The sequence below is a fragment of the Oncorhynchus clarkii genome, chromosome 7 (assembly GCF_045791955.1).
Source record: "Oncorhynchus clarkii lewisi isolate Uvic-CL-2024 chromosome 7, UVic_Ocla_1.0, whole genome shotgun sequence".
Lineage (NCBI taxonomy): Eukaryota > Metazoa > Chordata > Actinopteri > Salmoniformes > Salmonidae > Oncorhynchus > Oncorhynchus clarkii.
The window spans coordinates 59,935,065-59,960,204 of NC_092153.1; the positions used below are offsets into that span (position 1 = coordinate 59,935,065).

The following is a 25,140-nucleotide window of genomic DNA, read 5'->3' on the forward strand; positions in this document are numbered from 1 at the left end:
GGCTACACACTAATATGACCCCTCTGTGTAAAGGCCTCACACGACTCGTCTGAATGTCCCCCGGTACCAGTCCCCAAAAATTATGGAAGTATACTGTATATGGAGTTTAGTGACAGAAATAAGGGGTTTTATACATGTAAAAAAAAGTTTCCTGATCTTTTTTATCTCTCAGATATAGGATAGACACTTAATAACTTTTAGATTGCTGTTGTTCCACGTAGTGAATCTGTCATTCAATGAGTTTGTATTGGCAAATAGCAGTAAGGCCCCCTCCAAAATGTTTTTAATATATTTTTGGGATACTTCAAGGGGTCTTATCAAATAGCAAAATGATCCTTGGTATGACCTTTTTAAAACAATTCCATATATCTTCGTATTTTGTGTAGATCAATGACAAAAAAAATCACAATTTAAATCCCACAAAAAAATCCAAGGGGGGTGAATACTTATGATATGCACTGTACATTATTATCAATATTCATTTGTAGGCCAGATGACATTGATCCGCCATTGTTTAATTCACCATTATTAAACATTTATTGACTACTAGTATACACTTTTCAGTAGTCTTCTTCTGTCATCTTGCACTAAATCAGGGGTAGGCAATCCTGGTCCTGGAATGCCACAGACACATCATGTTTTTTATTTAACTGACCTGGAAGACCAGGTGTGTTGAATTTAGGCAATCATTGAACTACTCAATTATCTCAGTTGGACAGGTGGCATGCTTCGTTGGAACAAAGCCCTGCAGTACCCACGGCACACTAGGAACAGAGTTGCCTACTCCTGTACTACATAGCGGTTAAGCTGATAAATTGTTAACTTTTTTTAAAAGTACCACATTTGGTAAAGAAGTAGATTTATGTACAATGCCGCCGACAGTAACACTATTTTACAATTCAGAAGGACTGCTTTGAGGTAAAGGCACCAAATTTGTCGCAGAGCTAGATATATGGACCCTGAAAAGATGGCTGCCGACTGTAACACTACTTTGCAGTTCAGAATAACTGTTTTGAGATAAATCATAAACTAAAATGTGTTTTGTTTATCAGCTTAACTGCCTCACTATGTAGTACAGGTGTAGGCAACCATGTTCCTGGTGGACCCCATCAGAGATTTGGCCCCTGGGGGTATGGCAGCCATCTTGCTAAATGGCTGCAGACTGTAAAATGTTAATTACTAACCTTCAATCTAGAAAAAGTCATGGCCTACACTTCTTTGACTTAAAAAAATGTTGGGAGAGGTACACAAGGGTCTCTAAACTATAACTATAGTATAACATATTGTCTGGGTAACCATTTGATTAGATGTTCAGGAATCTAATGGCTTGGGGCTAGAAGCTGTGTAGAAGCCTCGTGGACCTAGACTTGGCGCTCCATTTCCGCTTGCCTTGCGGTAGCAGAGAGAACCGTCTATGACTTGGATGACTGGAGTCTTTGACAATTGTTTTGGGCCTTCCTCTGACACCGCCTAGTAAAAAGGTCCTGGATGTCAGGAAGCTTGGCCCCAGTGATGTCCTGGGCCGTACGCACTACCCTCTGTAGCGCCTTACAGTCAGATGCTGAGCAGTTACCATACCAGGCAGTGATTCAACAGGTCAGGATGCTCTCGATGGTGCAGCTGTAGAAACTTTTTGAGGATCTGGGGACCCATATCAAATCTTTTCAGTCTCTTGAGTGGGAAAAGGTGTTGTCGTGCACTCTTCACGACTGTCTTGGTGTCTTTTCAGAGTCCATAAATCTAACTCTGAGCCAAATTTGGAGCCTTTCTCTTAAAATAGTCCTTGGTTGTAAAATATTGGTACTGCTAGGCAATCATTTTCAAATGTGGCTGCCATGGCCCCCAGGGGCAAAATCTGTGGTGGCGTCCAATCAAAATATTTTCATGATATATAGATCTAACTCACTGCCAAATGTGTTTTGCTTATCTCAAAATAGTTATTCTGAACTGCAAAGCAGTGTTAGTCAGCAGCCATCTTTTCAGGGTCCATAAACCTAGCTCTGCAACAAATATGGTGCCTTTTCTTCAAAGCAGTTCTTCTGAATTGTAAAATAGTGTTAATGTCAGCAGCCATTTTGCTGCCAAGCCCACCCCCCCCCCCCCAAAAAAAAAAATCTGTGGTGGCTTCATATCTACATTTGTTTAGGGTATATAAATCAAATTGAGTTCATCACTAATGATGTCATATCAATGTTAGGTTCCAAATTAATTTAAGTGACAGAATTACTAAGGCCTCTCCCTCTATCCCACTGTTTTTTCTTTCTCTCTGTCCTGGTGAGAGTCCATGATGTTGCATTGTGCTGACACATCCTCTGTTCAACACTAGTGCAGAGGAGAGTAGTTTTAGTGTAGCAGCAGTGACTGTACATTACACCAGTCTTGGCCTGTTTGGTGTGAGGGAAGGGAAGGGTAGAGAGAGGCATGCTTTCGCAGGCCCCCACTACATTATTGATAAGCCCTTTTCATGAATCTTTCACTGCCCTGCTGAAAGCAATAATCTAGCTGTGTTTTGTCATCGCCCTGCCTATCACCACCCTTACCCCCCTGGTTTAAAAAAAAGTTACCTGTGAGAGGCCCAGAACGGCTTACTAAGCAAAACGGACCGTTGCGTACATTTGTGTGCCTGATTTCTAAAGTGTCCATCTTCTAGTCTTTAGTTGCTGTGTCTTTACATGTCTGAATGAACCATTATCTCTAATTTCTGTTTCTGTGGCTACTTCTTTTCCCCGTTTATCCTATTTGACCTTTTTGTCTTTCTTTCCGTTTCTCATTCTTTCTGTCTCTTGCTCTTTTTCTTATCATCTCACCCATCCCTCTTTCTTTCTCTGTCTCTCTTTCATGCTTTGTTTCTCTGTGTCTTCTTCTCTTCTCTTCCATCCCCTCACCTCCATCCCTTCCTTTATTTATCTTCTCTCTCTCCCTTTCCCCCCTTTCCCTCTTCCTCCTCCAGTCTCTCCTCTCCATCCCGGGCTCTCCATTCATGTCGCGGCACAACAGCCGTAGCAGCATCTTCAGCTTCAACAAGGGCCGCCCTCCAAAGGACGTGGGCTCGGAGAACGAGTTTGCCGACGATGAGCACAGCACGGTGGAGGAGAGCGAGGACCGCCGGGGTTCCCTGTTCATCCCCTACCGCCGTAGCAGCTACAGCGGATACAGCCAGGGCTCATCGCGTCTCATCAGCCCACTGGCGCCCCACACCGGAGGGAAGAGGAACAGCACGGTGGACTGCAACGGCGTGGTGTCGCTCATCGCTCACCAGCCAGGCGGACGCCTTCTGCCTGAGGTGAAAATAGATAAGGCAGCCACTGACGACAGTGTAAGGACGTTTTCGGTCTGGTTTCCACTCCCTTTCCCTTCTCTGTCCTCCTCTCTTCTTGTCTCTGAATTTCTGGTTCCTTCCTCTTCTCTTTGATTTTCCCTTCTCGAGACTTGCTCAGCACTCACAGCCTTATTACACACACTCCATTCTCTAGTCTTTATTTTCTCCCCCTCCCCCCCTTTGCTTCAGCTGCTCTGAGTGGCGCACTCTTCCACCAATGAAAAACAACAGATTCCTGGCTTCCATTACACTGTAGTAACCTTTCTATTAGCCTAGTAGCCCTTTTCAAAGCCTCCTGCATAGAAGTACGCTGTGTCTCTTGGTAGCACCTATCTAGCAAACAGATATCTCTGTTGCCATGCCCCATCCACAACAAACATTACTAGAAACTCTCTCCCCTCTTAATCTCTTAATCTTTCCTCAAAACCAGTTTATTCTGTCTGTCTTTTGCCACCATTTCCCCACCTCTCTTTTGTCTTTCCCAAGCTACAAAAAAACTTAACCTTTTTCTAACAACAGCATTCTTCCTCATCCTAGCTAGCATGGTAGTTTGACTTCCCATTACTTCTGTCCAATCCAAGCCAAGCTTTACCTTTTTACCTACTCTCCAAACGTAGCATGGTACAGTGGCTGTCTTGACTTCTCTTTTCTTATTCGATACATGCATGCTCTTGCATGCAGATTTGGGAAGGGGATACGACTGCTATATGTTTTGGGTGGGATAAGACGGTGTACTTAGAATGGGATAATATTGTAAGTCGTGGGGGTTAGCGGCACTTTTTAGTGTCTGTTGTATGGGATCGGGTTTTCGTGTCTGGTGTGTGGGATAGGATTAGATATTGGTCTCTCTCTGTGTGTGTGTCAGACACAAAGGTATAGTGATTGGACTGGTTTCAAGGTATGTGTATTTATGTAAGGCCTCTGACGGGTGTTTGTGTGTGTGTGTGTGTCCTCTCCCTGAGCGCAGACCACAGAGGTGGAGGGGAAGAAGAAACACTCAGGCTCCCTGATGGTGTCTGTGGACCAGCTTGGCCGCAACAAGGACCGCGCCAACAGTGTGATGAGCGTGGCAACACACACACACTCGCACACTCTACTGGAGGGTACGGAACTCACACACTCTCTCACACACTGGGTACCCTGGACTGGAGGTGTGGCTTAGTAGGGTCGTGGCTATCAGACAGATCTTTTGTAATTTCTATTCATCTGTTCTGTTGTATTTTCATCACATGTTAAAGGTCCAATGTAGCTTTATATATATATATATATATATATATATATATATATATATATATATATATATATATATATATATATATATATATATATATATATATATATATATACAAATTCCTTTCTGGGTAACAAATAACTACCGTACTGTGATTTTTTTAAATAAAAGTTTTTGCTAGGTCTGTCTGGGAGTGGTCTGCGAGAGGTGCCTAATGGGAGGGATGTGTAATCTGAAAACTAGCTGTTATTGGCAGAGAGGAGAGCAAACTTATACCGTATGGTGATGTCACCAGTTGGTCCAAAACCCCCACCCCAAGCTGAAACTTCATGTAATCAACAATGTTAATATTATATAAGAATATGTAAAATACATACACTTCCGGTCAAACGTTTTAGAACACCTACTCATTCAAGGGTTTTTCTTTATTTTTTAAACTATTTTCTACATTGTAGAATAATAGTGAAGACATCAAAACTATGAAATTACACATGTGAAATCACATAGTAACCAAAAAAAAGTGTTAAACAAATCAATATATATTTTATATTTCAGATTTTTCAAATAGCCACCCTTTGACTTGATGACAGCTTTGTACACTCTTGGCATTCTCTCAACCAGCTTCACCTGCAATGCTTTCCCAACAGTATTAAAGGAGTTCCCACATATGCTGAGCACTTGTTGAAGGCTTTTCCTTCACTCTGCAGTCCGACTCATCCCAAACCATCTACATTTGGTTGAAGTTGGGGGATTGTGGAGACCAGGTCATCTGATGCAGCACTCCATCACTCTCCTTCTTGGTAAAATAGCCCTTTAACAGTCTGGAAGTGTGTTGGGTCAATGACCTGTTGAAAAACAAATGATAGCCCAAACCAGATGTTGATAGCGTATCACTGCAGAATTATGTGGTAGCCATGCTGGTTAAGTGTGCCTTGAATTCGAAATAAATCACCCCCACACCATAACTCCTCCTCCTCCGCCATGCTTTATGGTGGGATATACACATGCGGAGATCATCCGTTCACCCACACCTCGTCTCATAAAGACACCGCGGTTGGAACCAAAAATCTACAATTTGATCTCCAGACGAAAGGACAGATTTCCATTGCTCGTGTTTCTTGGCCCAAGCAACTCTCTTCCTATTATTGGTGTTCTTTAGTAGTGGTTTCTTTGCAGCAATTTGACAATGAAGGTCTGATTCACACAATCTTCTCTAAACAGTTGATGTTGAGATGTGTCTGTTACTTGAACTCTGTGAAACATTTATTTGGGCTGCAATTTCTGAACTTATCTTCTGCAGCCGAGGTAACTCTGGGTCTTCCATTCCTGTGGCGGTCCTCATGAGAAGCCATTTTCATCATAGCGCTTGATGGTTTTTGCGACTGCACTTGAAGAAACTTTCAAAGTTCTTGAAATGTTCCAGACTGACTGACCTTCATGTCTTAAAAGTAATGATGAACTGTCATTTCTCTTATTTGAGCTGTTCTTGCCGTAATATGGACTTGGTATTTTACCAAATAGGGCTATCTTCTGTATCCCCCCCTCCCCCACCTTGTCACAACACAACTGATTGGCTCAAACGCATTAAGAAGCTTTGAAATTCCACAAATGAACTTTTAAGAAGGCAGACCTGTGAAGGTAAATGCATTCCAGGTGACTACCTCGTTAAGCTGGTTGAGAGAATGCCAAGAGTGTGCAAAGCTGTCCTCAAGGCAATGGGTGGCTATTTGAAGAATCTCAAATATAAAATAGATATTGATTTGTTTAACACTTTTTCCCCCCATATTTTTGATGTCTTCACTATTATTTTACAATGTAGAAAATAGTAAAAAAAATCAAGAAAACCCCTTGAATTAGTAGGTTTTGACCTGTAGTGTACATATTCACAGAACATTTAAATTTGAACATTTAAATTTGTAGTATACAAATATAACTATCTGAAAGCCACACCTCCAATAAGCCATTCCCCATTCATCTGATAAGCTGCCACCTCTACATTATATTTTTAAAATGGTAGAAAATGGAACCCTCTTCATCACAAAAAGGTTCCATTTTGAACCTTTACAAAGGGGTTCCTCAAAAGACACTTTCAGAGGGGTTCCTCAAGGAACATTTTTGACCTGGAAAGGTTTCACCACTTGTGGAGGGTATGGCTGCCTTTGTCCTCAAGTCCAAAATTTCACCTTTCAACCCCTTCCCAGTTATACTATACTGACCTGACCACAAGACAACGTAGAGCGTTATAGCGATGTTTTTTTGTGAATTTTTTCCCCCCTCCTATCTCCCTCTCTTTCGCGCTCTCTCCTTCTCTTTTCTCTCTTCCTCTCTCCCTCTTTTCCTCTCTCTCTCACTTTTCCTCTCATTCGCTCTTTACCACTTTCTCCCTCTTTCCCTCTGTCTCCCTCTTTCTCTCGGTTTACCCCTTTCTTCCCCTGCCCTCTGTTTTTTCACTCCCTCCCTTTTCCCTCTACAGAGCTAGAGGATTCTCAGAGGGCGTGCCCATCATGGTGGTATAAGTTTGCCAACATGTTCTGTGTGTGGGACTGCTTTCCTATCTGGTTGAAGATCAAGCATGTGCTCAACCTGATCGTTATGGACCCCTTTGTGGATCTGGCTGTCACCATCTGTATTGTCCTCAACACCCTCTTCATGGCCATGGAACACTACCCCATGACTCCTCGCTTTGAGGAGACGCTGTCAGTGGGAAATCTGGTGAGGAACAGTCAAGTGGACAGTGTTTAGTGTGTAGGGTACCACAAGATTGTCTCATCATGTGATTGGAATGTTTCTCACATCCCATTATCCAATTATTTCTCTGCTCCACATGTTTCTGTCGCTGTATCTTTCCCCCCCATGTGTCTGTATCTCTCTCTCTCTCTGTCTCACACTCCCCTGCCCATCCTGTGATGATGGACGTGTAGCACAGGTCTCTCAGAGTACTTCTTTGCTGGTTTAACTTAGGTCCTTTCATACACGCACTACACTCTGCCCTTCGATGGGAATTCATAAAACATTCAGCTCCATTTTAAAGCAACCAGCTTGCTCCCCTTCTTTAACCACCCAGGCTCTCTCTCTATCTCCGTTTCTCTCCCCCAACTTTGCCTCTCTCTCTCTCGACCCATTTTCTTCTTGTTTGTTTGCCTGTCGCCTTTCTCCTCCATCTCTTCCTGCTGATTTAGCAGTTCTAACATGGCAGAACAGGGGTGTGTCCAGGGGATGGCAGGGTTGGTTGGGGGATACATTAAAGTTGAACGTAACCTGATCGATCTGTACTTTAAGTGGAGCATACTGCTTGGTAAGGTATGAGGCTGGTGTGTGAATGTGAGGAGAGGTTAGAGAGGGTATCTGTGGTGTCAACTTGCTCTTAGATATCTCAGTACAGTACCAGAGTCCCTGGCATGTCCGTGTGAGGTCATAGGAATTGGCGTGGTGTCAGGTGAGATTGGCTGGTGTCATATAGGTTGCAACCTTATATCCGTCCAATTATGGCTTCTATGAGCGCATGGGCCGCGCCATTGAGGCTATCACCATTTTGAAGAAGTCAATGTTCTACTTCACGATCGTCTGATCCCTCCTGATGACATGGTTGAACATGACTCCAACTGGGTCATCAGTAGGGATCAGCCAATGAAGTTGGAAGTCCCACCCAGTTGACTACAAAATGGTGAAACTCCTCAATGGCGCTGTCCTTGCTAATACGGGCTTGTGGCCACTACAATCGTCTATCCATCTCTGTGGCTGGTGTCAGCAGCGATATGGGAAATGTTTTTATGTATTTATTTGAGGTCACAGATGTTGGCATGGTGTCAGGGGTGGTGCAGGATGAATCATTGAGTGCTCTCTACAGTGGCGATTGGTCTACAAACATGGCATGATATACAACCCTCCCTGCCTGACTGGTAGTGGGTGGGTGGGGCACTGCTCTATGAACTTGTCCTGCCAGGACAACCTCCACCAGCACTAAGAGTCCAATACATTTTTAATCAGCACTACATCAAACAAAATGCCATGCAAGCAAGATCTGTTTTGCATTTCGCTCTTAAATTTCTGCATTTAAGCGGAATTTCTACAAATCACAAGTTCTCCATGATTTTAACCTCCATGTTCTGCAGCACAGCATAGCACGCACAGATCAGAACTCTCAGGTACAAATCTTGAGCAGACAGTTTGTGGTTTCTATCAGAATGATATGTTATAATATACTACACACTTATCATTTAAAACAAATATATATACAGATATAGTATCTTAATTTGATCACTCTGTTGTCGCAGATAATTTTCCTGCGCTGCATAAATTCACTGAAAACACTCTTTCACTAGATCTCACACCTTAACTGTAGCCTATCAAACCTAATTTTCTGTTAGAAATTATCACTTCATTTAAAAAAATAAAAAATCCTCCTGTTGCAATATTATTTTACTTCTGCAATGAAACTGGTCAAATTAAGATCTGACATCTGTAGTACCAAATACAATTTTTGGGGCTTGTAACCATAGCTTATCCCGTTTTGGTACTATATAGAACCATTTTTTGAAGGTTCTATAAAGAACCATGCTCATAAGGTTTTAAATGGAACCTCTATGGTGCTATAAAGACAACAAATTACCTAGCAGCAAACCTGCTTACACCAATCCCATACTGTAAAAAAAAAAATGTTGATTCAATTTAGTTGTAAGGCAACCAGTGCAATAGGATTGTGAGTTTGCACAACAAAATAGCATTGAAATTGATACAATGTACAATTGTAAGGCAACCAGCTGCAATAGTATTGGGCATATAGCTGAACTAGGGCTGGGCGCTATGGCCTAAAAATCTTACCTCGATTATTTTCAGACTTATTCATGATATATATCTAGATTTTCTCTAAATGAGCTTTGTGTATAATTAACATTTCAAACCGTCAGCAATAATTTCATGAATTCAGGGCTTGTGAAATTCTACCTATGCTAAATATAAGCCTTCTACAACCATAAGACCCACTAATAATTGAATTATTTTATCAAAATAGTTTAGCATGCTTTTTTGCAATAATCACTGATCTGCCTTTCAAGTCTGTCTATGAAAATGCCCTTTTGATTACAAATTTAACCACAACCATGCATAATGCACATTCACTAACCATTTTTTTAATTTAACCTTTATTTATTAACTAGGCAAGTCAGTTAAGAACAAATTCTTATTTACAATGACGGCCTACCCCGGCCAAACCCTTCCCTAACCCAGATGACTCTGGGCCAATTGTGCGCCGCCCTATGGGACTCCTGATCACGGCCGGTTGTGACACATCCTGGGATCAAACCAAGGTCTGTAGTGACGCCTCTAGCACTGAGATGCAGTGCCTTAGACCGCTGCACCACTTGGGAGCCCCGAGTGTAGCGGGCATTATAGAAAATTAACACAGGTCTCGCAATAATCGTTCAAGCACAAGCCCACATTGCTAGTGAGTAGCCAACTAATCTTTATATTTAAAGTCTAGCCAACTTGGATCTATTTGCTAGCTAAGGTAGAACAGTTGAATTGGTATGAACACATCCTTCTGTTCGTCTCCAAACTGTTTGAACAGCATGCTATCCTGTCCACTTTGTTCAGATGTTGAAATTAATTATTTCTCAGAATGAGAATGAGTTGCCGATTTTATTCTCATTGCACTTTTATAAAACACAGACTAGACAGCTAGAATAACAGTTTGTGTCTAAAATTCTGATAGCGGTCCGTGGTACCACAATGCTGCGCACAACAGAAACTGAGTATTAATTTTCTAGAATCAATGTTCATTGATACTCCCGTTTTAGTAGGGTCTGCTCTTCGCACAACTCGAGCTGTGTTCGAATACTCATACTACCCACACTAACCGTACTATTTGTGACGTGAATTGAGTATATAGTATGCTTATTGGTCATAGTATGGATATAGTTAGTATGCCAAAAGTTTCCGGGTATCGTACTAAATTCGCCAAAATATGAAGTATACATGCAGAGGACACGATTTCTGTACTTTAGGGCCCATAATGCAATTCTTCAGGAAATGGGTGTGGCTTCTCATCGTTTTCAGATTTTAAGAAAATATGAGCTGAAGTACAATGAAAGTGGATACAAATTCATTGCTTTAACTAATTATGACAAATGTTGAGCAATGTAATAAAGTAATGACTTTTCAAATAAGTTACCTTACACGTTATGTTGGCTATCAATTTGTTAGCTATGCTGTCCTTACGAACCACATAGTATATCATTACAGCAGTATGTACCGGTATGGTAGCTAGCTACCTAACGTTAGTTGGCTACTTATACATCAAGCTTGCTAGTATATTAACTATAGGCTATCTAACTACCTACTCAACGTTTATTGACTTGATTATTCCCATCATTCTTAGCTTATAGTATAGTCGTAGTGCTTTCTCAATGGACATTCGGGGTCCTTTCGTAAATTCGCTCTGGCTATCTACTCCGATTTCAGAGCACTCTCGTCTGAGTGTACCAGAGCACAGAATAATGAATTTACAAGCGCTCAACACCGGTTTAATATGGCCGGTGTCAGTAAACGTTGGCAAAAAATAGTAATTCAATTGTTGCCAGCAGCACAGTTATAGTCACCAACGGTCTGGATAACATGAAATCTGCCTAACCAGCTCTGCTAGGGCAAGTAAAATGTTCAGAGTGGTCTCTCTTATTTGTGGGGGGGGGGGGTTAGTGCTGTTGCTGGGTCTGGAACTGGGACTGGTTGGATCTGCAGCGGGGAGGAAGGACAACCTGAGGAGCAAGCAGACACACATGAAGGCCCAAGATCCGGAGATCAGTGATGGCCCTCCTCTGTGGCCTGCTCGCTCTTGATCTTTGGTCCCTCCTCTGCACCTCATCTGGTGTGGTGGTGACTGGTTCCCGGTTCTGATCTGGTTCCGGTTCTGTGAGAGGGATAGGTGTAGAGGGGGAAGGAGGGGTGGAGAGTATGTCCATCAGCCTGGGCTGGTGCTGGGGGAGGAGTAATGCGGCGCCAAGGCTGGAGGACAGAGGGAAAAAAGAGGGGCCAGACTTCCTGGCCACGTAGCACTCACAAACATTTGGAAGGTGTTTTCAGTCTGAGTGGGGGCAGTTCCCTGTACATACCTTGTGACGTTTATCGATGGATTCCCTGAAGTATGTCTTTCTGTTCTGAGGGTATTGTCAGAGTCATGATAATTGGTTATTGGGGGGACCCGGGGTTGGTCATGTCATTGCAGAGTTCGATGAGGGCCTCCAGCGGGTCGTTGGTGTTGTTGGCTGGCACTTGGCCGTCCATGGTTCTTGGCATGCCTCCCCACTGACTGCCTCGCGGCCCCCTAAACGGACTGGGTGGTGGGATGAGGGCTATTTCTTGGACGTCTGTGGGGTTGTCTGAATATGGGTCTTCGTCGTTATTGTTTGGTGATGGGGGGTTGTTGTTGGTGGTGATGGCCTTTTCCCTGCCGGCGTATGAATTGGGGAAGGTTCTAAAGGAGTGTCCCGCTTTCCCGCAGAGGTTACAGGGTCATGTGGAAGTACAGTCTGAGATGGGATGATCCCCTTTACAGTTTCCTCAGATTATGGCTGTGCTGTGGACTGAGCCCCTGTTGTTCCCCAATTTGATGGTACAGGGGAGGTTTTGGACTCCGCCCACTCCGGTCTTAACTGAACCAATGGCCCCAGTCCAGACGTTGTCTTTGTCTAGGACCCTCCTAGCCGCTGACTTGAGGGTGGCGAAGTGGTGTAACCCAACTTCTATATCGTACTCTTGGATGCTTTCGTTATGGAATTGGACTGTGACTAACTTTTGATTCTGTTTCTGAAAGTGGAATTACTGTGAACTTTAAAAAAAAAATGTTTTTACTAACACACAATGGCTTCTTGTGGCCCTGGGGGCTTTGCCAGGCAGTTTAGGTCAGATTGCACAAAGCCCACACCTCTCTGGAGAACTGCCCTGCTGAATTCCAGGTGGGCCTGGTCTGGGCTGGCGGTTGTTGTTGCTGTTCCTGCTGCTCCCTGGCGATTGGCGGCTCCATCCTCGGCAGCCTCCTTCCTCGGTTTTAGCGTCAGCCTTACCGCAATGTAGCAATGCATCGCTCCTGGGTTCATTCCGGTCATCTTCAGTTGGGGGTGGGAGGGGACGGGACGGGTTCTGGTCTTGGTGTTGTCTAGTCTGGTCCTGAGTCTGCTACGTTCCTGCAGGCGGAGGAAGGACAACCTCAGTGAGCAAACACACCATAAAGGCTCTGACCTGGAGGTCAATGGAGGCACTCACCTGTGGTCTGCTCGCTCCAGGCGTAGGTTGGTATCTTTAAGGGGTTCCTTCCTCCGCTCCCTGGATGTGGTGGTGTTCTCTGGTCTGGTCTCTCTTTCTGGTGAACTACTCTGGGTGGTTGGTGGTTGGCTGGTCCTGGTTTGGTCGGTGGTGGCCTGAGGAGAGCAGATGGGGAAAAAGGCAGGGGAGTAGGACTGCAGGCCAAGTGTAGAGGGAGTACGGCTCGCCTCGGCAGCGTTCTACTCAACTCAAGGCCTGCAGTCCGTTGTCTGCTCTATGGGAAGCTGGTCCAGGTCGTTCTGTTGAGTCAGGTCGGACCATGGTCAAGCCACTGTTACTCTTCTCCTCCAGTCCTTCTGGTACCGGCTTAGTCCGCTGGACCAAGGAGGCAGCGCCAACCGTGGTCACACCGCTGTTACTGTTGCTGTCTCCTGGTCCAAAGAAAAAGATAGTGAGAAAAGAGGGTAGAGGGTAGAGAGAGAGACACAACCCCAGAAAATCTTCAGTACACATGCATGTCATTAATGAAGAGAAGCAAGCTTTTAATCACCTGCAACCATTGAGAATGACTGCCAGTGTAGGGGAGGTTGGATTATTGAGACTACCTAAATCATATAAATTGAAACAGCCATATCTGTAACAGGTGCAACAAATGTAATTAGTTTAGAAAAGGGTATGTTATTTATGTTTGTGTAACATAAGATTAATCAACCAGTCAATGTACATCAGTTACTAGGCCAATGCACTTTAACAGCTAGGCTACCTGCAGCCCTATACATACAGTTGAAGTCGGAAGTTTACATACACCTTAGCCAAATACATTTAAACTCAGTTTTTCACAATTCCTGACATTTAATCCTAGTAAAAATTCCCTGTTTTAGGTCAGTTAGGATCACCACTTTATTTTAAGAATGTGAAATGTCAGAATAATAGTAGAGAGAATTATTAATTGAATCTTTTATTTCTTTCATCACATCCCCAGTGGTCAGAAGATTACATACACTCAATTAGTATTTGGTAGCATTGCCTTTAAATTGTTTATCTTGGGTCAAACGTTTCGGGTAGCCTTCCACAAGCTTCCCAGAATAAGTTGGGTGAATTTTGGCCCATTTCTCCTGACAGAGCTGGTGTAACTGAGTCTGGTTTGTAGGCCTCCTTGCTCGCACATGCCTTTTCAGTTCTGCCCACACATTTTCTATGGGATTGAGGTCAGGTCTTTGTGATGGCCACTCCAATACCTTGACTTTGTTGTACTTAAGCGATTTTGCCACAACTGTGGAAGTATGCTTGGGGTCATTGTCCAAATGGAAGACCCATTTGCGACCAAGCTTTAACTTCCTGACTGATGTCTTGAGTTGTTGCTTCAATATATCCACATAATTTTTTTTCCTCATGATGCCATCTATTTTGTGAAGTGCACCAGTCCCTCCTGAAGCAAAGCACCCCCACAACATGATGCTGCCTACCCCGTGAGAAGTTATACTCAATGATCACTGCTACAGTGCTATTTGGGTTGTTAATCAGATTCGTCCCAACGTACTTGAGTTCTTCTCTTTTTTGCCTTTTTTTTTTACATTTGAATTGTTTGACGTTTTACTCAATTTTTAGGAGCTAGTAACATAACAATTTCTCTGCATCTGCTATAACACCTGCTAATCTGTGTATGCCACCAATAAACATTGATTTGATTCTTACACATAAGCTCAAATCCTCGTCATTTTAAAGTCTACTCAACTCGCATAATAACGCTGATTAAGCCATTGGTTAAATTGGCTTTTTACAGTGCGTGCTATTACAGTAAAATTCAGTGAAATACAAACCCCAATCTCTCATCAATTTAATTGATTACATTTACAATAACATTTTACTTTTTTTTTTACAGAATAATGCTGTGTCATTGGTTACTGTACTTACTTGCCACTAGCTGCCTGTAAGTTCCTGTCAAATTCATGGCAACCCCTTTACAGTGTAAATTGCACCTTCGATCCTTGAATTTAATTTCAATGAATTTCTCCTGAATTTAAGTGGGGTTGACCACAACCTTGTGTCCTACACTGGCAGCTTGACCCTAGGATCAGACTGTTAACCTTTTTCTCTCTTTGCACTCACAGGTTTTCACTGGTATCTTTGCTGGTGAGATGTTTGCCAAGCTGGCTGCCATGGATCCATACTACTACTTCCAGGAGGGCTGGAATTGTTTTGACAGCTTCATTGTGACCCTCAGTTTAGTCGAGCTGGTATTGGCTGACATTGAGGGTCTGTCTGTGCTCAGGTCATTCCGATTGGTGAGTAAGAAAAGGTGTGGATTGGAATGAGGGACCGTATTGATAACCCTATGGCCCTGATGTTCAGAAAATTCACAGCAGGTGGGGGAAAGGGTTCACTCTGCAGCAGAGTTAGCTTGACATGACTAATTCCCAAATACTCATAGAATATTATCAACATTTATCGAAATGTAACCCCCCGTTCATTCAATTCTGTCTCCCCTCCCCTCCCCCTCTGTCTCTTGTCTAGCTGAGAGTGTTCAAGCTGGCCAAGTCGTGGCCCACACTCAACATGCTGATCAAAATCATTCACTCTTCTGTGGGAGCCCTGGGAAACTTGACCTTGGTGCTGGCCCTTATCGTCTTCATCTTCGCCGTGGTTGGCATGCAACTGTTTGGAAAGAACTACAAGGACTGTGTTTGTAAGATCGCTATAAGCTGTAAGCTTCCTCGTTGGCACATGAACGACTTCTTTCACTCATTTCTCATGGTGTTTCGAGTTCTGTGTGGGGAGTGGATCGAGTCCATGTGGGACTGCATGGAGGTGGCCGGCCAGAACATGTGCATGATCGTCTTCTTGATGGTCATGGTCATAGGCAACTTGGTGGTAAGAAAAACAACCTTTGAAATATGGGAGAGACTATAATGACACAGTTGACAGTTAAACCGACAAGCAAAAAAATAAAAATTGACCCTTACCTTAATTAAGCAAACCCTTAACCCTGACCCTAACCTAATTTTATACAATTCTGAAATGAAATATTGGTTTGGGCGTCAGTTGTGTCCTCATAGCCTTTTCCTTGAATTATCCATATTTGAGTAGCAGTTTCTTGCATACCCTACTTTTTGAAGATCAGGCCTCTCTTTACTTAGCAAATTTGAAGTAAGTAGCATTTCTGCATCCACATGTAACTCATCCAATAAATATGGTTTGAGCCTTAGCATTTTGGTCTGGTTAAGCCTGATGTCAGAAAGTTAGCGGTTAGTGACACATCTGCTTAGACCTTCTGTATATGCACGGCCCTCTCCCCAGGTGTTGAACCTGTTCCTTGCCTTGTTGCTGAGCTCGTTCAGCGCTGACAACCTGGCACCCTCGGACGATGACGGAGAACAGAACAATTTGCAAATAGCTGTCGGTCGAATAAAGACGGGGATTGCCTGGGCCAAGGTCTTTGTAGCCGAGGTTATGAAGAAGGTACGCTGTGATCTCATGTCCTCTATATTCTGTTATGTATGGCATCACTCTGATGTCATTGTTGAATTGTTTCTGGGTTGTTTTTACACCAAGACAAACCCCTGTCCCAATGTAGTTGAATGCCAGTAGTTTTGTCCTGACTGATTTTTAAATATATTTCTGATTGCGAGGAGGAGGAAGAAGCAGAGGACGAACAGAAGCCTCTTGATGAGTTTGACGAGAAGCTTAACTGCATTGCAAACCAGAAGGGCATAGACATCAACCGTGAGTTGGACTACATCAACGGCACTACCAGCGGCATCGGCAGCAGCGTGGGCAAGTACATGATCGACGAGGACCACATGTCCTTCATCCACAATCCCAACCTAACCGTGTGCGTTCCCATTGCGGTCGGGGAGTCCGACTTCGATAACCTCAACACTGAGGACTTCAGCAGCGAGTCAGACGCGGAGAACAGCAAAGACGTAAGTATGGAGTGATGGGGGTGATATATTCTTTGTATGTTATTTAAATCTAGAAACATATACTTTTGGGTGGGGGCATAGGGTTATATATGGGGGAGGTGGGTGGGTGAGGAAGGTGATTCATCGGGAAAGGGGGAGGGGTGTTTTGGGTGCTTGGTTGGGTGGAAGCTTTGACGAAGTTCTGTTGGAGATTTAGGATAAGTTGTGACTTTATCAAATAAAGTGGTTTCCTCATTCTCTGTGAATTGGAGTGATGTGTTAGCATCCACTCCTCTAAGATCGCTCATACTTCTGACTTCTTAGAAGTTACTTGTAGGTTTTCACAGAATGTAAATAAATTAGCTAGCTTCGAGTAGCTGAATATGTCATCACCACATAACTGCAAAAGTGACAAACTGACACACATTCATATTTCTTAAAAACAACTTTATTTCAAGGAGTGCTGTACTGCACAGGTGCAGCTCGTTAACTTGAGGTGATCAGGTGTTTCTTCGTAGCTAGGTTGGTGGCCATAACACTGCTAGCTAGCGTGATCAGGGGTTTGTATTGGAATGGCCGTTAGAAAGGCTTCTTTCTGTATAGACCCTCTTTGATTTAGCTAAACCTCACCTAACTTAACGTGTTTCATAGCTAAACCAACAGAATGTATTTTTCAAACCTAGATAGCTAGCTACTGAAACAAATGCAAACAAATCTGTAATTCAAATCAGAAATCAGAACAGTAATAGCTTATACCATTCAAAAGATACAGCTATTTTAGTAATCGCAGTCTTTCACAAGTTGAACCGTGGCTAATGTGTTTGCCTTTATCCGCCACCAACTCTCCTGATGAGCAGAAGGAGGTAATGTATATGTTTTGTTAGCAAATGCAAGCTACAATAAGCCAATGATGAGACTGTGATCATAGAAATAGTATTCCTAGACGTGGAATAGCCCCCTGGGCCATGGCATTTTGACTTCCCCCTCATGGGTACACTCAATATGGCTGACATGGTATGCTGAATTGCTACGTTAACATGGAATGTTCATTCAAATGATGATGTGGCTTTGTAATGTCAATTGTTTTGACTGTGAATAAAGCACAAATTGAATGCTGTACTTCCAGCTTTATTTTTTGATCATGGGCACACTCAAAATGGCCGTCGGTCTACCATCACTGACCCATTGACTTGAATAGGGATGTCCATTCTAGGAATTCTATTTCTATGACTGACTTTGACGGTAATGTATAGCTACGTTTATGTTAGCTAATACAAGCTACAATATGCCAATGATGAGAAAGACTGACTTTGTGACTAAATAGGATTTAGCTACGTGTGTCAACAAAGTGCTTACTTTCACTTGCGCATCTTCCTAGAAAAAGTTCAACTTCAGAAAACAAATGAATCCCAGCAAATATTTATTCGTTATAGCAAAACCTCATGCCTCAAGCTCATTAGTATGCTTGCTCCCTCTACTAACCACTATTGCTATCCAGCATATTCCTTTTAATTAATGTGCTTGCTTCAGTAAGACCACTACTGTTAAATAGCTGATGCAATCGCTCAAATTTTCTTTAGGAAATGTACCTTTTCTAGTTATAAATATAGCATGATGCTTTGCAGAGTAGCCAAATACATGCCGAGGTTCTTGGGATTGCAGTCAATGTACTGTAGTAGATGATGTAATGGCTTAGAGTGCGTGTGTGTGTGTTTATGTGTGTGTGTATATGCAATGCGTGTCTTTTTATCCACTCATCAACACTGGACTGAGCAGTGAACACAGAGCGGTGAACACAAAGGGGTGAACACAGGAGACCGTCGGATGACCTGACGTTTCAGAACATTTGTTTAGACATGGCAGTACCACTGACTCTGCAGACTGACAGTCAGACAGATGAACACGGCTTTGTGTCTGTGAACGTGTGGGAAAGGTCCTCCTCACTTGTACAGTATGTGGATATGTTGGGGAGCTCTGATGCTTGGGTCACCTTGACCTGGTTTGCAGGGGGAAGGCATGCAGCAGCTCCAATACCTGTACCAGATCCCCAGTCTGCTTCGCTCCCTGTCTCCACCAACCACACGGCAGGCTGTCTTGCAGCTAAGCCAGTGACAGCCCAGCCCTGCAACGCTTGGGTGGACACAGAGCCCGTCAGCCAATCAGGGATCTGTCTGGCTGTTTGTGTTAGAGAGAGAAAGGGGGGAGAGAGAGAGAGAGTGTGTGTGAGAGAGAGGAGCACAGTCCTGCTGAAGATTCAGGATTCTAAAGTGCAGCGTCATTCTTCAGTGAATTGGATTGGCTCTGTGGGTGTGCGTATGTGCGTGAATGCTTGTGTGTCCTGGTTCACCTTAAGTTATCGTTCAGCTGTGAGATTATTTATTAGGTTGGCTAGACCAGGCATATACTGTATGTCTGTTTAAATGTTTCTACCTAAGCTCGTCGAGATCAGCCTCAAAACATATACATTTTAGGCCTATATGTTGAATCCTCTCTCCATAACCATTTCTCTGTAATCAGATCAAATAATGCGTTGGTAATTGTGGTTGTTTGTAACTCACAGACACAACAGTCCAGCATCATTACAATGAATTAGACATGAATTTAAAAGCCCAGGCATATATGTTAAGGCAATCCTTCCCCCACCTCCCTTTTAATTAACATGTTTATCTTATCAATTCCCCTCTTGAGTGTCACATGTTTATGTCCTGTGCGTCAAGTAAATGTTTTTACCACTGGATCTAATGCTGTAGTCTATTTGCATAAAGAGCAACAAATCATGCATCACTGTCAAATCTGCAAATGCATATTTATCAGTGACCAGCCCTATTAATGTAATCAATCAGCAGCTGAGATTAATGACTAGCTAGCTAGTTATTATTGCTAATAATACTAATGTCGGGGCAAATAGACAAGGTTACCCACAACTCCATGGTTGGAATGCAAGATAATGTGTTAAACATGCAGACAACATCTAACCTACAACTGCAAGACAGAGTTTTTCCTGGTTCGGTTATGTTGCCTTTAAATCATGATGCCTATGATCTACTGTATCCACCGAAAGGGTGAGCGGGTGACTAGTGGATGCTATTGTAGTCAGTGGGTACCACTATGCAGTATCTTTGTACATACTAGCTCATAAAACCACAGAATGTTCAGTGATGTTAGGAATTTAATTTGAGGTTCCTCCTCTCCTATATCTCTCCTGTTGTCTGTCTCAGCTTGATGACACCAGCTCTTCGGAGGGCAGCACCATAGACATCAAGCTTGACGTGGAGGAGGTGGTGGTGGTGGAGGTCGTGGAGGAGTTCCTGGACCCAGACGCCTGCTGGACAGATGGTAACTAAGAACTTACAGACACAGGCTTCAGTCTGGCCACAATAGCACTTAGCATTTAATTTATGCTAACTGATATCAATTTAAGCCATGCCAAGTATGGGTCTGTGAGTGTCTGTCCTCATCTCCAGTCTGTATGTCATAATGAGGGCATTTTGTGTGCGTGTGTAGTCAATTAAGTGTACATGCCCTAAACTTATTAATCTGTATCAGTAACTGTGTGTGTGTGTGTGTGTGTGTGTGTGTGTGTGTGTGCCCTCTTCCAGAATGTGTTGCCAAGTATACGTTTTTGTACTTGCCCATCGACCATGGCTGGGGGAAGCACTGGTGGTTCCTGAGGAAGACAAGCTACCTGATCGTGGAGCACAACTGGTTTGAGACCGTCATCATCTTCATGATCCTGCTCAGTAGCGGGGCGTTGGTATGCAGACACACACACACACACAGTTCACCTCATACCACACCATTACATACTGTCTTACAGAAACCATATCAGTTCTGACAGAATGTACTGAAATGTAATAATTCAATCAAGAAATATTTTATTCCCCCTTCTTGCGAAGTGTAAGTCTTAGCGAGATCATTACTTTTCCTTTATTCTGTGACTGTTGCTAATGGGCAATATAGTGCTGTAATACACCAGCCTTTTAACTTAAGGAATCCAGCTTAGGTTGCAGCTTTCTGAGAGACTGTAGCCAAATGGTGATTCAGAATACTTACGTGTTCAGGAATGGACAGAGGGATATATCCTATAGGATAGTGGGTCTGAGGGGACTATTAACCCTACAGTACAGAGAGAGCCTGTTCCATCACATACAGTAGCCTACCAGTAGCTACCAGTAGCCTAAACACCACACATTCTGAGAGGATTCAATACATTGTTGTATCAGAGAGAATTCTAAATTCACATTCACAAAATTTGCCATGAACAGTATCAACTTTAGCACAGTTGAATCACAAGACATTAAAGACGCAATCAACATTTCTGTAGAGAAAAAAATACTGTGGCTTTTTTATATAATGTAACACTTTTTGGAGGACTGAGATAGGATGATATTTGCTCATGTTCCCCATTGCACCTTTAACACTATATCATTTTAGGATCATTCATATTTCAACAGGAAAAGCAAATGTCAAAACCAGCTAAAACACCTTTAACCATAGAAAGGGTCAGGAGTTTTTTACATGGTCAGGAAAAACTCAGAGGCATAATCCTAAAACAAGACCAGTCCAGTCACGTCAGTGTTAACATGCTGGTGTTCTGTTCCCTCCCGCAGGCCTTTGAGGATGTGTACATAAATAAGAGGAAGACCATCAAGATTATCCTGGAGTACGCCGACAGCGTGTTCACCTATATCTTCATCCTGGAGATGGTGCTCAAATGGGTGGCCTATGGTTGGGTCAAGTACTTCACCAACGCCTGGTGTTGGCTGGACTTCTTCATTGTGGATGTAAGTAACTTCTCCAACAGACTCTGTTATTTCCTGCCCCCACTTAGGATTTTCCCCCTCTTCTTTTGTGCTGGTCTCTCTTTCAATATATATTTTTTTATCTCTCTTGCTTTGTCTTCTTCATGTTCTTCTTCTCTGGCTATCTGTTGTCTCTTGCTCTTCTCTCTCTCTGTGAGAGATGATGAGCTTTAGTGTCCTCCTCCCATGTTGGATGCTGTTTCCCTTCAAGCACACTGTAGCTGTAACTAGATTACTATTTGTTCCTGATCTGAGACGACTTTGATAATAAGGGACTTGAATATCTCAAATGATGCTGCAGTATGGCCATTCAGCACTGATCGCAGATTCTAGGTTATGAACAGGACATCAAATCATTGCCTATTGACATAGACCATTTAGCCGGCATAGCAAAACCCTGCACAGGAGAGTGGGGTAAGTTAAGCCACCTACTTTTTAAAACCGTGTCTCTCTTTATTTCCCAAACACAATTCAACACAATCATAATCACTTTTTTGTTTTTATAATCCGTTTAAGCATCTTTTAACACTGGCTTAACACCTAACAAACCATTTTTTAAAAACACTTTTAACATAGGCCAGGCCCTGTTGTTACGTCATATCCCAGCGATAACGCCTTGCATTACACCTGGGAAGAAAACATTTACATTTTCTCAACTTACCCCATGGCCATTGGCTCAACTTACCTCAAGGCAAACATTTTGACTATATTAGCCCACACAGTTACAAGGATGCACTTTCATGCTAGCTTAAAGAGACCCCAACTGATGTATAGAACAATCTTAAAATGATTTACTTTGGTTTAGATACAAGCATCATGAAACCTCTAACACAATACATTCATTTGACTTGGTGAAAATCCGTTTTTTGGACCTAACTTGCTCACCACTTTTCTTCCTTCACTGACTCCATGAATGATGACCTCTGCTTAAATATTTGGTCAAATTATACATTTTGTGTATGGTTTCCTAGAAACAAGGGTGGCTCAACTTACCCCTTTGTCTGACTCTCCCCTATGGGGGCATATACATATATACAGGGGTGGAATGAGTGGTGACAGGCAGGACGAGTGACGGGGACAGTCCCCCCCCCCCCCCCCATTTTTTTAAAAATGTTTATATTTCACACATCACTATGCCACACTAGCTGCTTGACATGATTTTTGCAAATCCTTTCGAATGAAACCGTTCCATTTCTCAAAGGTCATCCAACAGTCCCCCCCGCCCCTGCCAGTATCACATTATCATGGCCATGAGAGACAGAGGGGAAGTGAGCTCAAGGTGGTGAGGTGTGGTGTCCCGTGGTCTCTTTGCCTCTCTGGCTCTTTGCTCCTCTCTGTCCTGTAACTACTCTACATCTTGGGTCCCGTGGGTCTCCATATGTAGGCTATGGCTCCCTCATGAGTACAATTTTTGTTCTAGAATAGAATGAAATGTGAGTATAAGATGGCTCAGACATGTGCACATTCAACCTGTACCTTCTCTCGCAGGTACCTGTAACAGTGTATCTCTTTAAATTAAAAGGAATGTTGAACTGCAGTCGAAAAGGCTTGGGGGCTGGTGGTTTAGAGGCCAGGGTAAGGTTCTTGTGGTTTTGTCTCAGGACTCTCCCTTTCACAGGTTGTCCTCTCTCCTATTCGTCCCCACAACTGCCCTCACCTTCCTGGCTCCCATTCTCCATTCTTATACTCAACTGGTACTTTGTGAATTGTGTGAATAGTGTGCGTATACTGTGTCAATTTGAGTTAATATTTAATATCTCCTATCAAATGTCCCCTGTTTGATTTGGCTACCTCTTTTTCTCTCTTCCCTTATTTTTCCCTCTTTTTCTGTCAACCACATGTTTCTAACAAGGTACACTGTAAAGCCTTTTTTCAAGCTTCCCCTGTCTTACAAAATAAAACAAAACAAACTCCCTAAATATCCAGAAAAAAATTGGGCCACCTATTATTCCTTGAACTGCAGAAGATTTAACCTCTGCTAAACTTGACTCTTTATACACAGTTTGTGTACATATGGGTACATATGGGTACATATGCATACATATATAAACAAATATGTCTAAATATCTATATGTGTTATTAATTTTCTCCAGCAAATTGGTCCATCTATCTCTGTTACCAATTCTAACTGTTTGGACCCTCTCTCTTCCTCTCTCTCTCTGTGTATAGGTGTCTATAATCACTCTTATAGCTAATGCGATGGGCTACTCCGATCTAGGGCCCGTTAAATCACTACGGACATTGAGGGCCTTGAGGCCCCTTAGGGCCCTGTCTCGCTTTGAAGGGATGAGGGTAAGATCTAAAACACCAGGCAGCTGGTCCATCTGCATGCCCATTCATTAGTTACAGAACCCATGCATGCTATAATGAACTAGAAAGCAAAAATAATGTTAGAAAAGCCATATGGGGCATATTAAGAAATACAAATATGAAATTTAACACAATTCTGTCCAAAAGGAAAATGCATGCAAAATACTACACATGCTCATCTAAGATCATTTCAGAAAGTCATGATGCAGCTGATATGAAAGCAATGATTATCTCAAGTATGGATAAAGTACGCATTTGAAAGCAATTTCAGGTTCATTGTAATGTCAAAACAGAGTATATATGTGGAACTTATGAAAGAAGACTGGAGAATGAAGTCACTCATCCCATATGAATGAATGTCATTTTTAACTGAAACTGGCCATGTATTGTACTTATTTTAGAGCCTTCACTTCTACTATCGAGAGCTTTCAAGCAAGAGATCCTTCCTGTACCATGTTCCTTCATCTACTGTTTCACAAGTCTCACTCAAACATTCCAATGTCACACATGACTTACAAGAATTACCCCAGCAAACTTGGCCCCATGTGGGTATTCAGTGGGCAAGTTGGGCATGGGCTAGCCCACACCAGCCCAAACCGAGCTAGCCATCACCAGCCCAACAAAGGCTAGCACACACGAATCCCTCACCATCCTAAATCACAGAGTTTTCTAACCCAGAGGCCAAACAGGCCAATACTTCTGGGAACGCCTCTCGACACAGGCTCGACAGACCAGACCGGGGTTTGGGATGTCAATGAGAGAAGTGAAAAATTCATCCTTAGTTATTCATTTTTTTAAATCGATTTCTAAAAAACATATTAAAGTAGCTGAACATCCTTGTAGAAGTGACAAACGTGACAAATGTTGGTCAAAAATAACTTTATTTCGAAGGAGTGACTGATTTGATGGCCTGCACATGCGCAGTTTGGCGCATGTGTCAAACTGTTTCTGTGCATGAGTTTAGCTAGGGGATTTCTATTGGAGAAGCTGTTTCTGGGCATCTTCATCCTGAACCATCTTTGCCGAAATGGGCTATCCATCACCAGCCCAACACAGGCTATCCCACACCAAGCCCAGCACGGGCCAGCCCACACCAAGCCCAGCACGGGCCAGCCCACACCAAGCCCAGCACGGGCCAGCCCACACCAAGCCCAGCACAGTCTAGCCCACACCAGCTATTTCATAACGAGGAGGCGGGGGCTCATTCAAATATTTGTGGGTGTGGTGCACACAGTTATTTTTGTGCAACCATTACTGAGTGTCATTCCAGTTTAAGGATTGCATTGTGTGATGCCCCCAAAAAGTATTGACTTGTAGACT

General features: G+C 43.0%; 1 protein-coding gene across 1 annotated transcript in view; it reads left to right on the forward strand.

The window, feature by feature from the left end:
* Positions 1 to 25,140, forward strand: part of LOC139413573 (sodium channel protein type 8 subunit alpha-like) — a 107,822-nt gene that overhangs the window by 72,218 nt on the left and 10,464 nt on the right. The window contains exons 12-22 of the mRNA XM_071161089.1: positions 2,951 to 3,283; positions 4,287 to 4,422; positions 7,024 to 7,262; positions 14,918 to 15,091; positions 15,321 to 15,677; positions 16,104 to 16,265; positions 16,436 to 16,729; positions 19,927 to 20,044; positions 20,308 to 20,462; positions 21,319 to 21,492; positions 23,680 to 23,802. Coding sequence (XP_071017190.1) covers positions 2,951 to 3,283; positions 4,287 to 4,422; positions 7,024 to 7,262; positions 14,918 to 15,091; positions 15,321 to 15,677; positions 16,104 to 16,265; positions 16,436 to 16,729; positions 19,927 to 20,044; positions 20,308 to 20,462; positions 21,319 to 21,492; positions 23,680 to 23,802 — 2,265 coding nt within the window. The remainder of the gene's footprint in view (positions 1 to 2,950; positions 3,284 to 4,286; positions 4,423 to 7,023; positions 7,263 to 14,917; positions 15,092 to 15,320; positions 15,678 to 16,103; positions 16,266 to 16,435; positions 16,730 to 19,926; positions 20,045 to 20,307; positions 20,463 to 21,318; positions 21,493 to 23,679; positions 23,803 to 25,140) is intronic.